Source organism: Vipera berus (assembly GCF_964194415.1).
Source record: "Vipera berus genome assembly, chromosome: 2".
NCBI classification, from domain to species: Eukaryota; Metazoa; Chordata; class Lepidosauria; order Squamata; family Viperidae; genus Vipera; species Vipera berus.
In genome coordinates, this window is record NC_138203.1 from 234,246,040 (window position 1) to 234,263,322 (window position 17,283).

A 17,283-nucleotide genomic window follows, 5' to 3' on the forward strand; every position below is an offset into this window, starting at 1 on the left:
CAAGAAGCAACAGTGAGAACTGGACACGGAACCACTGATTGGTTCAAAATTGGGAAAGGAGTCCGGCAAGGCTGTATACTGTCGCCTTGCCTATTTAACTTATTTGCAGAGCACATCATGAGAAAGGCAGGGCTAGATGAATCAAAAGTTGGAATTAAGATTGCCGGAAGAAACATCAACAACCTAAGATATGCAGATGATACCACTCTAATGGCAGAAAGCGAAGAAGAACTAAAGAGCCTCTTGTTGCGGGTGAAGAAGGAGAGTGCAAAAGTTGGGTTGAAACTAAACATTAAGAAAACCAAGATCATGGCATCTGGCCCTCTCAATTCCTGGCAAATAGATGGGGAAGAAATGGAGGTAGTGACAGATTTTATTTTCCTGGGCTCCAAGATCACTGCAGATGGGGACTGTAGCCAAGAAATTAAAAGACGCTTGCTCCTCGGGAGGAAAGCCATGACAAATCTAGACAGCACACTAAAAAGCAGAGACATCACCCTGTCAACAGAAGTGTGTATAGTCAAGGCTATGGTCTTCCCAGTTGCAATGTATGGCAGTGAAAGCTGGACCATAAGAAAGGCTGAGCGCCAAAGAATTGAAGCCTTTGAACTATGGTGCTGGAGAAGACTCCTGTGAGTTCCTTGGACTGCAAGGCGATCAAACCGGTCAGTCCTAGAGGAGATCAACCCTGACTGCTCTTTAGAAGGCCAGATCCTGAAGCTAAAACTCAAATACTTTGGCCACCTAATGAGAAGGAAGGACTCACTGGAGAAGAGCCTAATGCTGGGAAAGATTGAGGGCAATAGAAGAAGGGGACGACAGAGAATGAGGTGGCTGGATGGAGTCATTGAAGCAGTAGGCGTGAGCTTAGATGGACTCCAGAAGATGGTAGAGGACAGGAAGGCCTGGAGGAACATTGTCCATAGGGTCGCGATGGGTCGGACACGACTTCGCAACTAACAACAACAACAAAATAGTTTGTAGCACAGTCAGCCAGATGTTCAGACTGGATTTGGCAATTTTTCTCCACCTATTGAGTACTTCCCAAGCACCTGGGGTAGGCAGATGTGCTTTCTAGTCTGGTGCCTTAACTAAGGTAAAGGTAAAGGTTCCCCCGCACATGCGTGCTAGTCGTTTCTGACTCTAGGGGCCGGTGCTCATCTCCGTTTCAAAGCCGAAGAGCCAGCGCTTGTCTGAGGACGTCTCCGTGGTCATGTGGCCAGCATGACTAGATGCCAAAGGCGCACAGAACGCTGTTATCTTCCCACCATAGTGATCCCTATTTTTCTACTTGCATTTTTACGTGCTTTCGAACTGCTAGGTTGGCAGAAGCTGGGACGAGTAACAGGCGCTCATTCTGTTACACGGCACTCGGGATTCGACCCGCCAAACTGCCGACCTTCTGATCGACAAGCTCAGCGTCCTAACCCACTGAGCCACCGCGTCCCTGGTGCCTTAACTAGTTACCTTAAATATACTTCCAAAGGCGTATTCTGATTCCTGGGATCTGCACCTATAAATAACTGCCGGCTGCTTGATTTGACCCCAACTACCCAGGGAATTTTGAGAGTCAAAGTCCAGAGATCTTAAAGTTTCTGAGGTTGAGAAACAAAGCCCTAAGGAAAGCCCTTTCTTTCCCCAGGGACCCCCTTTAAATACCTTTTATGGCCATGGAGCATAGCCACGGACCCCCAAGAATTAACTCAAGATTTAAATCATAGCATTTCTTCAAGCCTTCGTGGGCTCCCTGTGACGACATCGTGGCCCCCGCAGGAGTCCACAGATCCCAGATTGAGAACCACTGCCCTAAGGAATATTATATGCCAGCAGTTAGAAAAGAAAGCATGCTAATAGAATGATATTGTTTAAGACTGTTTCTGGGTGGATTTATTTTAGAAAATTGATGGATGAGGGATAACAAGAAAATAGTTTTGAATGAGAATAGTCATCCCCAAACTAGCAAAGCAACGAACCTTACTTATAATGTTAATCCAGGTTTTATTTTATTAATTAATTATAAATGCAGTTATTACATTCAAATTCATCTTTAATTCCCTCTAAATAATCATCATCAAAGCCATACATTAATTAATTAATTTTGATGCTGAATGTCTGATGACCACTTAAGGTTCATACATATTAATAAAAGATTTAAGGTTGGTTTTAAAAGCCTAACATGTTTCTTTTAAAAATCCTAGTTTCCTACTTTTTAAATATTTCTGCTGACAGATAGTTTTCAACTATCCTTTCTTAGATTCCTAAAATTACTTGCAGGGATGTGTAAGATTGTATTTTCTGCCATACTCTTGCAGAATATTGGATTTTATCATCTCTTGGGCTTCATATAGAGGTGAAACATCTTCAAACCATATTTTATGTTTTTCCTGTTCTGACATATTCTGTTTCCCAAGAATTCCAGCAATATAAAAGTGGCACAGAAAGATACTATATTTTTTCCCTAGAAATGTCATCAAGGGAAACTAGCTCGTATTGAGAAATTAAAACTTTCCAATTATATAATCTTCTATGTGAGTCCACAAATGACTCTTTCATTTTTATGACTTAAAAGGATTTAAAAGTGATATATATTTGTTTAATTTAAAGTTGGAGGAATATCTGCAAACACAATACCAGGTTCTCATATTAAATACCATGGGGTGTCTTGAAAAGCTGAACAATATGTGAAGAATGATGGTCATGCCCCATTTGGGGAGAGGTCCAGAGGCTGAAACTCGGAAATGTTTCTCTGTGGTCAGGCAGGCCCTCTGCAATTGCCCCCTGTGGGAAGCGCTTTGGGCTCCAGTTCTAGTCTCCTTAAAGAAAGAGATGAAAATGGAGCTCTTCTGGAAGACATTTGGGGTCTGATGCTAAATGCTGCCTGGGATATCAGTTAATAAGTCATCTTATTGAGTCACTATGTGTCCTGTTTTCAAGATTCTTATTTAAGCTTAATTTCCCCTCAGTATTCAGACCATTCTTATCAGTCATAATTTTCTCAAAATTAATTACCTTTAAATATCCACACTTTTCATTCACATAGACTATCCCAATATTTTTACATCTCTTATATTATAAAAAATACTATACTACTAATATATCTTATCCCTCTTACTTTAGGGCCCCTTTATATTCAAAATTTATCTATTCTTTTAACATATTCAAACAAGTGTTTAATCATATAGTACTCCATCTGGTAAGTTGAATCGAGTCTCTTGAATCTAACTTTAGCCTTCTTCTTTTGCCATATAGCTTTCCATGTCGGTATGTTCCACTTGCTAGGGGATTCTTCCTATATTGTTGGGAATATTGTTGGGAATAGGAAAGGCAAGTTAAGTAGAATGTACATTTTTTGTCTTCCAAATTCTAATGATTCTCCTGGCAGCTCTATAATCCATTTTGTTAGATCTACTTTCTTATCCTTAAGTTTGTTTTGAAGTCCTGAAGGATAGAATATCTTTTCTGTTTTCATTGTTGTGGCAAAATCTTGCAGATTTTATTTTGTTTGTATTAAGCTGTGGTTCTTTTCATTTGTAACTTCCCCATTTGGGTTCACTTTCCTGTGGTTTATGTTCTGTTATCTGATTTGTTTGTTCATTCTTTATCATCCTTTTCTGAGAGTTTTTTTAATTGTAAGTTTAGGTTGGAGATGTGCTCATTTATGTCATCAAAGTTGTTTTTAATCTCATCATGGTTTGAAACAATTGTCATTTGAATCTGTCGCAGCATTACATACATTTCCTCCTAGAAAGTATTTGCCTTGTATTGCTCCTGCAGATCCCCGATGTTCCAGGCTGGGGCCTTCAGAAGGGAATGTGTGGTGTGGTTTCCTGACGCTTTTAGTTAAGAGATGCAACATCCATTTTGTCTCCCCCCTCCAGGTAGTCTTTCACTAGGACCATAGTCTCTGTAATTAGCCTTCTCAAACCAGCCAATCTTAAGATTCAAACAACCAACTCTTACATAGTTCTTACCTTTATATATGGTTTTTGTATCCAATGTCTTTCCAATTATCAAAGCACCATTGAAAGCAGTGTTTTATAACAGTTATTCTACTCAGGGATCTTCCAGTTATCAACCAGTCAAAATTGCAATCCAGAATGTTTAGTCACCTAAGAGCTTTCCAGTAAATTCCCCCCTAGAAGATTAGCCAAAAGCCAAAGTTTTTCTTTCTCTGCAAACAATTCTTGAGCTTAGAAATCACAGCTCAGTAAGTATTGATAAACCCAGAGCAGTTTTTAAAACAAATGTAGTTCTCACTCTGTAGTAGATAGCCCAGTGTATTTTCTTTCTTCTGTGCCGCTGTTTTTTGTTTGGCTAAAAGTCACTGAGGTTCAAAGAAACAAGTTTTTCTCTATTTCTGGGTGTCTTTCCAATTTCTGAATCAATGCTGCTGTAGTTTTATAGTCTATTCCTCCACTAGATGTCAGTACTTACTCCTTTTCCAACTTTTAAGACAAAGAATTATTTTCTTATAATTTCATCAATACTCTTTCAGATGTGAAATCTTAATAATTTTCATAATTTTCAGATTTATCCAGACTGTAGTATTATTAACTTCATTTTATATTTCTGTCCCCCATATACATTAATTCGCCGCTTCCGTCTGTGGAAGGGTGGGGATATGATCCCTTCCCTTCTCAGTTTTGGAGGATTTTTTACTTCTTTGGGATCTTTTCCAGGAAATCAGTTACAAAATAAGAGAGAGAAGTTCAATATTCTCACCCAGTTCCAAGCATGCTATTCACAGTTGTTCTGGTTAGTGCTTTTGGCCTTCGGCTGCTGGTGGCTTGGGCTAGTCACCAAGGTGTGGCTAGCCTTTCTCCTGTTGGGTTGAAGGACTTACCCCGGAACAAACAGATCGACCGCCGTCGATCTGCAATCAGCCGGGGGGGGGGCTCCTTCATTGCCTCTCCGGGGAGACTTTAGACCCATTTTAGGATCCACTGGCAGGGCGAAGACAGCCATGGGGTGTGGAGCTCCACAATCCCTCTGCCTCGTCACTATGACGCAAGACCAGAAATCCTGAGATAACAATTTTTGTCTTTGATTGGAAATTTCTGTATTTTTGATTGCTGCTACTTTGTCACATGGTGTAGATCCCTGGGAATCTGCTTAGATTGTAGCAGGATATAAGTTAAATATTAAATTAAATTAAAGATTTGTATGGCTGACCCATCATATAACATAACCTTAGCATAAACTCATAATACCAACATGCAAAAATACCAAAATGCAAAAAAAACAACAACCAACCCAACCAATTCCAATGTGCTTTATGAGTACCATTCCAAATATAGGTGGGCATCTCTCAATTCTCTTACTGGCCTATTGCCTGGAGGAAGAGCCCTCCAGATCTTGGGGGAAGCTGTTAACATATAAAGCTTAAAGTGATTCTAGTAATGAATAAAATTCTTCTATTAAGAGTGCTCCTGAAAATCTTTAAAACAAAAACAACTCTGGTACAATGATTTGGAACTGAATCAAATGCATTTCATATGGCACACAATTATTTTGAAAACCTGTCACAGCAAATCATCAAAAATGGCCATGAAGATAATCATGAGCACCCTCTTCCACAAAACTTACTTTATATGAAATCAAAACTTATTGTGATAGTGTTAGCAAGGTTATAAGCAAATTGGCACATTATTATTTTTGGTGGCAGTGCCCAAATAATCATTCTTTTTGGAACAAACATCTGAAGAAATTGAGAAGCGGACTTATCTAGCAGTCCTTCACAATGAATCTTGCAGTTAGCTTATCATTCGTTTTTCCTAATGCATATAAATTGATGGAGCTGGAGAAATAAATTCTATTCCTGTAGCAAATATGTCAGTGATCAACTGTTATTTTAAAATATGGTAAATTGCTTTGGCTGAAAAATTGCTACATGGCAGTTTGTAAAACTAACATCTGGCCATCATTCCTTAGTTATGGGTAAGTGTTTTGTGCAGATGAATGTATAAATAAAGCATCATCCTAGCTTAAAAAATGAATATGGATACTTTAAATGATATCAGATTGAATCTTCATGGTGTAAAATTCCATTTAGGTCTCTTTCAGCAAGCCATGAAGGTTGATTATAAAAATCAAGGTTTTGACAAAGCCCAAGTATTTGGCATATGTTTTTATTTATACATCAGGCTTCATTTAATACTTGGAATCAATAGCAAACGAGGAAGGGAATGTTAAAAGGAAACAAGCCGATATGATTATTGAAAGCAGCAGGGTTTTTTTTAGTAAATCAAAAGTAGGCTGATTTCAAGCTTGCTGAATACTGTATCTTGTGTTTTGAAATACATTATTCAAAGTACAGTGTGACAATTGGCAGAAAATTCTGATTTTTAGAAAAGAATTAAAAGACAAGCAATTATTTGAGGATTGGAATTAAACAGAACTCACTGCCCTTCTCTGCAAGAACTATTATCAAGGCATCCCTAAATTGGTTATATTGAATACCAAGGGTGTTTTTTTTTCATTCCAGCAATATAATTTAGGATAATGGGCTGGCTCCTTCCATTGCTGTTTTCATAATACTGTAATGTTAACAGATGCCTGAAAACTAAGCTGGCTTGAACTTGGTTAATATTTGAATGGCAGACTGCCAGGAAATCCCAGATCTGTGTGTTAGATTGCGAAGCACTTCAGAAGGTGAAAATCTCCACCTCATTTTCAAAGATATTTCCGTGAAGTCACCAGAGGTCAAACTCATATTATTCTGACTCTCAAAAAAGAGAGGCAAAAAGCCTAGCAAGGACTGACTTACAAGTCAGTCAGAGATAAATCTTCTCCCCATCTACCATAACCTGTGACTTGTTCTTTATTAGAGTACAGGGTTCATTCTTTGGGTGACAGTTTCCAAGATATTCATGGAAAACCGCAAGAATGTGTTGCTTTTTCTGCTAAAAGATCATATTTTTATAAGGACAGGGTTAAAGTGCATACTAGATAGCTGTTTATCTGTTTTTATCCCAGACTTCTATCAGGAACTCAAGGTGGCAAGCATAGCGCTTTCTTCCCCCCCAAACAGGAAGTATTATCTGTCATTAAAAAGTAAAACTATTATCGTAAGTAATGCCAGTGCTACAGTTCAGCATCTCGAGTACCATGTCTCTTCTCTAACAAATGGAGGAGGTAGGAAGCAAATACAGAGATAACAGTGTCTTGTTTATTTTGCATATTAAAATGTCTAGAGCAGAGCAGCAGCCCCCAACCTTTTGGGCCCCAGGGACCAATTCCGTGGAGAGAGGTTTTTTCCGCAGACTGGAGGGGGTGGTTTTGCATGCTGCCTGCATCCTGCGGATGGGGCTTTGCTTGTTTGTGCGGCCCAGTTTCTGGCATGCTGCAGTCCGGTGCCAGTCCATGGACCAGGGATTGGGGACCCCTGGACTAGAGTGATAAAAGAACGGGTTCTTATTATCTTTAAACCTTAAAAAAAAACCAGCAAAACATTTGCAACTTTTTCTAATTAGATTTTCATGTTATAGGGCCGTGGTGGCGAACCTATGGAACTGATTGATTGAACTTTTTAGTCCCACCCAGTCTGCCGTTACCACCAAAGCCACACCCACCCAATGGGCCACACCCAGCCAATGGGTCACACCCAGCCAATGGGCCACGCCCACCCGGCACCCAACAATACATACGTGGGTTTTGGGTTGCAGTTTGGGCACTCAGTCTCTAAAAGGTTTGCCATCACTGTTATAGGATTTCCTGCCTGAGCAGGGGTTTGGACTAGAAGACTTCCAAGATCTATTATTATTATTAATGTTGTTGTTGTTGTTGTTTTTGTTGTTACATTGTACAAGCTGAGAAAAGTCAGTCTAGTGTTTCATGTTTTATGGAAAAACAGGAAGTACCCAAACTTGGGAAAAAGAGATTTCAGGCTGACCTAATTACAAGAAATTAATAATGGGTTTACACTTCTTCTGCAGTCGTGAATTCATTTGTTTAATCATGTTATAAATATAGCTGTAGGAGCAGAACCCTATCAGTTTTAAGGTTTTTGAATTGCCATCTATCTTACAGGAATTACTGTTTGCTTTCCGTTTCCCAGGATTCTGAATAGAATGGGCGTTTTTATTTTCAGGATACTACTGTAAATGATACTTCTTGTGGTGTTCTGTAAGTGATATTAACCTCATTCAGCCTCCAGGGATACCTGTGAGTGATGATAAAAAAGATCAACTTCTTTGGTTGTTATATTGTGCAGAAAGGCAATACCTGATAATCGTAGCCATCATCATCATACAGTAATCCAAGTGGATTTGGCACAGCTTTTTACAGTTCAAGATGCGGTTCTGATCTCCTGTGTTCTAAATTAACATATTTGCAGATTTTTTTAAAAGAAAAGAAGATATTTGGAATCTTTGTAAACCAAAAAAAATAGCAGGAGGAAAATGGTTGGATATGTTCGCCACCTATTTGTAGAAATAATAAAGGTGGGATTCAAATAAGTAAAAAATTATGAAAGGGGTGGCCAGAAGGGAGGGAGAGAGAGAGGGATGTTTGTAAAGCAGGTAATGTATTTGAAATTTATTTATTTTTTTCATTTGAGTTGGTTCTGTCTGAAATATCATCCATCAACAGGTAATTCCAGAAAAGATTTAGTTGATCATAAGCATTCTCAGAAGGCAAATGCAAAGTATTTTTGCAAGGTGAATTAATTGGAATGCAAAAAATCCTTCCCCACCTCCAAATATTACACTTATTGAAAACCAAACATAAGGAGAAAAAGATAATAGCTGCTGTGTGAAATATAATGCCAAATAACAGCATAAGATAATTGCTTCTGTAATACAATAATAACTTTCATATGAAGAAACTCCAAAGCAGAACACTGATTATAGTACCGATAATATTTGTTTATATAGGAGAAAGAATGGCAGAACCTGAGGATGGAATGAAAAGAGGGATCAGCCTAGAATCCTTACGTAGCTACAAGCAAATTAAGTCCAACCCCTCTTGAGTGCCGTTGTACCTTAGCTAACTCTAACCAGGTGTTCATCATTAAATGAGAAAATTCCTGTCTATAGGCTTTAGCAATAAATCAGTTTAATTGAACCTTCACGTGTGGACTTGAATTTCCGCACCTGACAATTTAGCAACCACAATTGTGACTGAGAACTCAGTTATTAAACAGAGCAGACTGTGACTGTGCTTCAGCTTTCCTTTGTTTTACAAACCTGTGAAGGATGTGAATGTGAGAATTGGTCATAAGGTTACTTTTTCATCACTGTGATAACTGTAAATGGTTGCTAAGCGAAGCAGTAACTAAATGAGGAGCATCTGTGCAAGCAAATTGCTTGAAGACTATTTTGTAAGATCTTCTAAATTAATTTCAGTGGTATCATACAAATGAAAAAAAACTATAGCTAATAGGAGGGAAGACTTAGTTAATTGTTAGGATCATTTTTCTTGGTTTCCCCTATTTTTGAGGCTGATAAACCTAAGAGTTGCCACAGATGGAAAAGTCACAGATTTCCCACATTACAAAATTCTGTAGGTTGGTAAATTATTGGCAAGACTAATCAGGGTAGTGGTTGCAATTGCATCTGAAAATTAAAAGTACAAAATCTTTAATTCCCTACTTGTTTAATTAGTAATCTTGTGTATGTATCTGTTTGGTTCTTCTCTAGAAGCCTGAATGTCTTTGGAGTTTCTCAGTTATCCAGGTCATGGTTGTCCCAAAGGTGCTTTTTCAAGAGGCAACTGGGCTTTCTTGTTTTTCTTTGAAAACATTTTGCTTCTCATCCAAGAAGCTTCTTCAGCTCTGACTGGATGGTGGGGAATGGAAGAATTTATATTCCTTGCAGACAGCTGGTCATTTGTATTCTTTTAGAGAGTCCTTGAGGTAACTTGGAGCTTTATCTATGTCCTCAAGGTCACCTGAGTAGTCTGCCTCTATCTTTTTCCCTCAGAGGTAACGAGTATGGCAAAAGCTTCTCAGTGGCACAATTGCTGCTACCAAATGTGCTCTGTGGTAAAGAGTTGTCTTTTTTTTTCTTCTCTATCTCTAGGAATCACATGCAGTTTAGAAGGAATTTGCGATCTGTTGAATTCATAATTATATAATTATTATTCATTTTGCTGAATTTCTAGGGAATAATAATGATTCTGATTTTCTTTAAAAAAATATCTTCCTTTGTTTAAGGAGCTAGCGAACTTCTGTTGAAAGATACATTACGTTTTCCTGGTGATTAAGACTGAGAAAGCAGTACCCTGCTGGATTGGATCCCTGAGCCTTCAGGTCCAGCAGTCTATCCTCTCAGTTCTCATAGATTATCCTATATCCTATCCTATATCATGAAGGGACGCGGTGGCTCAGTGGATTAGGACGCTGAGCTTGTCGATCAGAAGGTCGGCAGTTTGGCGGGTTGAATCCCAAGTGCCGCGTAACAGAGTGAGCGACTGTTACTTGTCGCAGCTTCTGCCAACCTAGCAGTTCGAAAGCACGTAAAAATGCAAGTAGAAAAATAGGGACCACTACGGTGGGAAGGTAACAGCGTTCAGTGCGCCTTTGGCGTCTAGTCATGCCGACCACATGACCACAGAGACGTCCTCGGACAAGCACTGGCTCTTCGGCTTTGAAACGGAGATGAGCACCGGCCCCTAGAGTTGGAAACGACTAGCACGCATGTGCGGGGGAACCTTTACCTTTACCTTTATCCTATATCATAGATCATTGTTTTAGAAGCATGTGAACAGGAAGGCTGGGGAAAGAGAGTGCAGGGTGCATGAATGCAAGCTGGGGGAGGCCAGGGAAAGAGACGTGAAGTGCATTTATGTGAAGCTGAGAAAGAGGGCATGCTGTGGCCAAGAAAAGAAGGTCCAAGGTACGTGCATATGAGCACATGGAGGCCCCAGGGAAGGAGGGTGTTGTTGGCTATGAGTAAGCAAAGGAGGGCGGGGAAGGAGGGAGGTGCTCTAAAGGCTAAAACTTCAAGGACCAGTTTTAAATCCAGTACCATTGTAACTTTAAACAGTCACTGAACAAATGGTCATAAGTCAAGGATTACCTGTATCACAGGGATAGAAATTCATAAACTGTTGTTTATGACAACAGAGGACCATATTTCAAAGAGGCAAATTTAGGATTTACATATAAAGTTATCAGACACTTTGTCCTTTTCAGCATTCACGTAAGTATTTCAGAAAACCGGTAAGTCTAGAAAACTATATATTGTCCAAAAGAAATTTGCTTCCATTAAAAAGAAATGCACCTTATTGCTAGATAGTATTGAACATATGTCAGATATTAGCAACTATTTGAAAACTGGAGCATCTGCAGTAATGCTTCCTGTTAAGATGGTGCATTATTTCTTATTCTTGCAGGATCTCTGTTCAGGTTTGCCTTCTGGTCAGATTTGCCACGATGAAGAGAGACTGAAGGTGATATTTACAGATCTGGCCCGGCACAAAGATGATGCCCAACAGCGCAGTTGGGCCCTCTATGAAGATGAAAATGTCATTTGCTGCTATTTGGAGGAACTGCTTCAGATTCTGGTAATTTGTTGCTTTGGCAGAGACAGGCTCTTTATAAAGTTCATTTGATCAGCACTTTGATTATTACAAATGAAAAGTGAGTGATAAGATAATTTAATGCCTAGATGGGCAGATCACAAAATAGAGGCCCTTGGGGTCAAGAGAAGTTTAAATTTTTTGGTGCCAACCAGGTGATTAAAATTCTCAAATGGAACAGTAAACATTACCTTCTAGCTAACATAATAATAACATTCCTAAAGCTACAGTCAAGTTAGATGAGATCTTAAATATTATGTTGTTTGTCTCTTGGGCTAACTCATCTCAGGTGTAGTCATAATAAATGTTCCAGTAATTGTCAAGCTCATTAGATAACTTTTAATCCTCTCTAAGTGAATAATAACATTCATCTTTTATCTGGGTTTGGCTCTTTTTCAAGTAAATTGTTTATGAGTTTATTCCAGAGGTTCTTAGGTATTTCTTCCTGTAAGAACTTATATAAAATAGAAGTGTTACCCAAGAAAGGGAGGGAGGGAGGGAAAGAAACATTCTTCATTCTGCTGGGCAAAGTCTGTTTTAATGTACATATACTTTTAGCATTACCACATTGGAAATAACGTGGCCTTTGTTGCTCTATTCTGAAGTTTATTTTTTTCCCATTCATTTTTACAGACAGATGCAGATCCAGAAGTATGCAAGAAGATGTGCAGGAGGAATGAGTTTGAATCAGTGTTATCTCTTGTGACATATTATCAGATGGTATGACGTTACATTTAAGGCATATAAGTTTGACCGCATCTTGAATAGTTTAATTCTTCCTTGTATATTAATAAATTAGAACATAAAAATAAGACAGCATAGCTATAAGGATGCTCTTCTCTCCCCAACCCCCTCCCCCTCCCCCCCCCCCAGTCTCTAAATCTCCTTCTTTTAGGTGTATCTCCAATCGGTCTGACTAATTAATAAAAATAGCAGGCAAAGCAGCCCTATGCTGAAGTATGAACCAATGGCCAGAATCTTTTATCCGGTCCAGAATGAGGCAGCATGCATAGTGATGAGTGTCCTTAGGTTTACCCATGTAATACCTCAATTGTGTGAGATGCTCTGGCTTACAACTTCCTTCAGAGTGCAGCTCAAAGTGTTATCGCTTTTAAAGCCCTATATTGGCACAGTCCAGGTTAACTTCAGGAGGGCATTTCCCTAAGGACATCTCTCCATCCTACCAGGTTAGATAGAGTGGGCAGGCTCCTAGTCCCTTCCTTTCACCACTGCCACAGAGCTAAGAAGCAGCCCTTTTCTTGTGGCAGCCACAGCCTACGAAACATTATTCCCCCTGAAGTTTGGCAGGCCTCTCTCCTCCTAGCCTTCCGAAAAGTACCGAAGACCTGACTTTTCCCCCCAAAGCACTGGGATAGCATCAGAGGACTTAATGCCAGGTTTTGTTTTAATGTTTAATAGGTTTAATAGTTTAATATGGTTTTATGTTGATTTAATTGTTGATTGGGAGTCATCCAGAGTTTAATATAAGGTGAGCGACCATACAATATAAATGTTTTAAATAAATAAAATAATTTGCTTATTGAAATTATTGCAGTCAGCATAGAATAATTATTTTCCGAGTTTACCTGGAATGCTGCACTTTCTGAATAGCAAGTAAAAGAAACATGCATTATTTATAGTTGGGTATTTTGTTAATTAAAAACAATTTTCTTCCTAAGGAGCACAGAGTTCCATTACGCCTGCTGCTTCTGAAATGTTTTGGAGCAATGTGTAATTTGGATGCTGCTATTATTTCTGCTCTGGTTAATTCTGTTCTGCCAATGGAGCTAGCCCGTGATATGCAAACTCATACCCAAGGTGAGACATATTTTATACAGTAAATCTTCCTATAGCTCTGACAGAATATAAATTTTTCTTCTCCTGATGGTATGTCACTACATTGTGAGACTCTTAAGGAATATATTCCAAAGCTGTATTGCAGTAATTGAAGCAATGTTCTGTGTTGAACATGATTTTGTGGAAACTCTGGATATAGATTTAACTAATATGTAGTAATAAAGTTATCAATTATAACCTCTTCCTTTTCTTTGAGAATCCTTGATAGAGGTAGTAAGGGGGGAAAATTACATTAAAGACTATGATGGTAACTTCTTTAATAGAATCTCAGAATGCTGTAGATGTATCTTGAAGTATTTGACAACATACCCCATAACATGGTGATGGCAAACTGTGTAAAGGTTGAACTGGAGGATGAAAATGTAGAAGATATATACCAGTAGCTGGTTTGAAATTTATTCCCAAAGATAAGGCTATTTACTCAATGATTTCTCATTAGTTTGGTGAGAAGTATTGACTTGGGTCAGTTCTGGGTCTTCTATGCTTCAAGATTTCATTAATGATTTGGTAAAGAAATGGGTGGAATACATAACAAGATTTGTGGATTATATAAAATTGAGCGAACTGGCTATCCTAGAAGACAGAAATAAAAATCAAAACAATATTCGTGAGTTAGAAAATTGAACAGAAAATAACAGAACAAAACACAAATGCAGAGTTCACTTAAGAAATAAAAACCAAATGTGTAGATATAGGATTGGGAATACCTAAATGGGTATGACAAGAAGCAACGGATGGAAACTGATCAAGGAGAGAAGCAACCTAGAACTAAGGAGAAACTTCCTGACAGTTAGAACAATTAACCAGTGGAACAACCTGCCTTCAGAAGTGGTGAATGCTCCAACATTGGAAGTTTTTAAGAAGAGACTGGACAGCCATTTGTCTGAAATGGTACAGGGTTTCCTGCCTGAGCACGGGGTTGGACTAGATGGCCTCCAAGGTCCCTTCCAACTACTATTACTACTACTACTACTACTACTACTACTACTATTATTATTATTATTATTATTATTATTATTATTATTATTATTATTATTAGGAAAGAGTTCTTGGAGTAATAAACTGAATATCAGCCAGTAGTATGATATGGCTGCAGAAAAGAAAATGCTAATTTTGGCTGCACCAATTTTTTTCATTTTATTCTACTTTGGTCAGATCCTACCTTGAAGATCATATCTCTTTTTGGATACTATGACACAGAAAAACTTTCATAGATTTGGAAAAAGAGAATGAAGATAACTGGCAACCACAAACTAAGACTATTTATATTTCATATTTCTAAACCACCTTTCTTCCTCAAAAAGCAGCTGTATTGGTGATATGTTTAATATTTTTTAAAAAAGAGAGAGAAGAAAATGATACTTTTGTCCAAATACCTGGAAAGATATCTCATAGAAGGTCAAGGTCTATTATCTAACATTTGAGGGTGCAGGGGACTGGATTAAGTTATGTTAAAAGAAGATAGATTCTGGTAGAATGTTAGAAAAAAACCTTTGTAATATTAAGAGCAGCTTGACAATGAAATCAATTACCCAGAGTCACTGAATTTGTTCAGACAGAGACATCTGTTAGAAATGCTTTGTTCTGGATTCCGAAAGTGGACAGCAAGTTTGACTAAATGGCCCTTTCCTACTCTACGGTTCTATGAATTTTTGGGTGGTAATCAGTTTTATCAGCAATTTTTAAAGGGAATCTCTTGTTTCCCTCATGGCTGCGTGACAGTTACGTACTGTTGTGGAGAAATGAAGATGAAGGCATGGATTTGGCTAGAACACAAGCTTCTTTTCTCTCTCATTTGAGACAGGTATTTTAAAAAAAGAACCATGGATTGGGCAAAACTACCTCTCCAACTCCCAGAGCTCTTGCTGTTTTACAGTCCTTCATGGCAGCATCCGTAAGGACACTCTGGGTGATCCCAGGTCCTCTCCTTCATACAGACAGGAATTCAGGGAGTCAGTTTCTTTGTTGGGTTCATTTTCCACCGTGATCATTGGTTCCTCTAAAAATGAGTCTGCCATTGCTTCCCTGGAAATCTGCCATAAGGTGGGATTCTGATACTCTTGAATAACTTTTATGTTGGACTTCAGCTTTTAAAGCAAGAGCCATCATTAGCACTTGATAGACAGATCATAGCTGACCAGCACTTGGAGAAACATTCATACAACACTGATGAACATTTATTGGCAGTATGAAAAAACATGGGAAAATTGCCATAAACTAAGTAGGCTCCGCTCTGGATAGCACTTAAATAAGAAAGCCCTTGGAACTCAAATTTTGGTGGATAAATGAGATTGAAAAAACATCCTGGAAAACAGGGACAAGCCACTTCATAGTATTGCCAAGAAAACTTCATGCATGCAGTTGACAAAAGTCCAGTTTGACCAAGGACATTGTCTTAATGGCAAGACAAAAAAAGCACTCAATCTCATAATTAGTTACATTACCTTTATTTTAAATGATATATCATTAAAAAAAATCTGGTTTAGTAGGAACGACAATTCTATCTAGGATTTAAACAGATCATGTTAATAAATATGATCGACTGCTTTAGAATATTTTCCTTTTAAGAAAAAGCTTTAAGATGAAAACTTTCTAAGAGAATACATTAGTGTACATTTGCCTTAAATATCAAAGACAGTTGATAAGACATTAAGATGGTCTTTCTCCATCACAAACAGAAAAATATGATAGAAGCAGTGGCTGAGCTAGAGAACATTTTACATTTGAACAAAACCCTGCTCTATCTGGGTCTGAATGTGACCATCAAGACACTCTTTCCCTGCAACTGGCAGGCATCCTTAACAAAATGAAAAGGGAAATCCTGAATAAGTATCAAAGTCATGTTGGAAATCAATTAGTAGGGATATGCAGTGCTTCCTATTCAAAGACATACAGGTGCTTTGGGGTTCAGGCATGAATGTAGCACCTAGGTACAATTGTTTGAAGTAGCCGTACCTTTCCCTGGGAGAAGATTTGTTGGGTTGAAGAATTGTCAGCCAAATATAATACATCCTAAAGCATCCTTTGAATACGAAATCCTATGCAGCTATAATAACCAGCTTTTCACATAACTATTCCATTGCTCTATGGTACATTCTGATCCAGGTACTGGGTATGGAATTTTTCATGCCTGTCCTTTTGAGATTTGCCTGTGTACACATACTCACACACTAGTTTTTTTTTAATCACAGGAGTTTATTGATTGTCTGCCATGTCAGAAGACCAAATATTTCTATGTTTGTTTGCAGAACTTTGGGGAGGCTATTTCTCTCTGCAGCTTGATAGTGGAGCTTCAAAATGTTGCTGACACTTCATGTTAGCAGGATGTTTGCCTCTGCTTCAAGAGGTGCGCTGGCTTGCCGCCATCTAAACAGCAGGATTCAATTCTGTCTCTCACTAATGTCAGTCTATTATGTTCTGCTATATTCAGTCATTTCCTCTAAGAAATTCCTGCCATCAACCATTCAGTGTTTATATTCTTTTACAATTGTATTTGTTGGGAGCCAGATGACTAGGGAATCTCATTGTGTCTTTATCTTCCCCCTTTTCCTCTCTTTCCAAGCCCAAGCATTTCCAGTTAAACTCACACAAAATATGCACGTTGTGTTGGCGTTTTTGCAATTGTGTTGTCTCTTGATACTTCCTTGTAGGTAGGAAGACTCTGGTTTTGTGGTTGGTATTTGTTTCCTAAATGGCATGAACTTAAATCGGCACTATACTCACTTCTACCTACTTACTATTGCTATTACTTTTACATTTAATTCTGCTTTTCTTTTCAAAGTCCAACAATTCAAGTCTATTAGCAGAGGGGCACGTGAGGTTAAAATATGTCCAACTACTGTTTCAGAAAAATGTGTCTATCTGTTTCCTCCTTGCCATATTTTACAATCAAAGCTTGTCTTTTTC

At 38.4% G+C, this 17,283-nt stretch overlaps 1 protein-coding gene across 1 annotated transcript in view; it reads left to right on the forward strand.

Moving 5' to 3' along the window:
• NCKIPSD (NCK interacting protein with SH3 domain) overlaps window positions 1–17,283 on the forward strand; it is a 123,384-nt gene that overhangs the window by 81,750 nt on the left and 24,351 nt on the right. Inside the window, exons 6-8 of the mRNA XM_081318640.1 lie at window positions 11,335–11,505; window positions 12,154–12,240; window positions 13,200–13,338. Of these exons, the coding sequence (XP_081174766.1) occupies window positions 11,335–11,505; window positions 12,154–12,240; window positions 13,200–13,338 (397 nt within the window). The remainder of the gene's footprint in view (window positions 1–11,334; window positions 11,506–12,153; window positions 12,241–13,199; window positions 13,339–17,283) is intronic.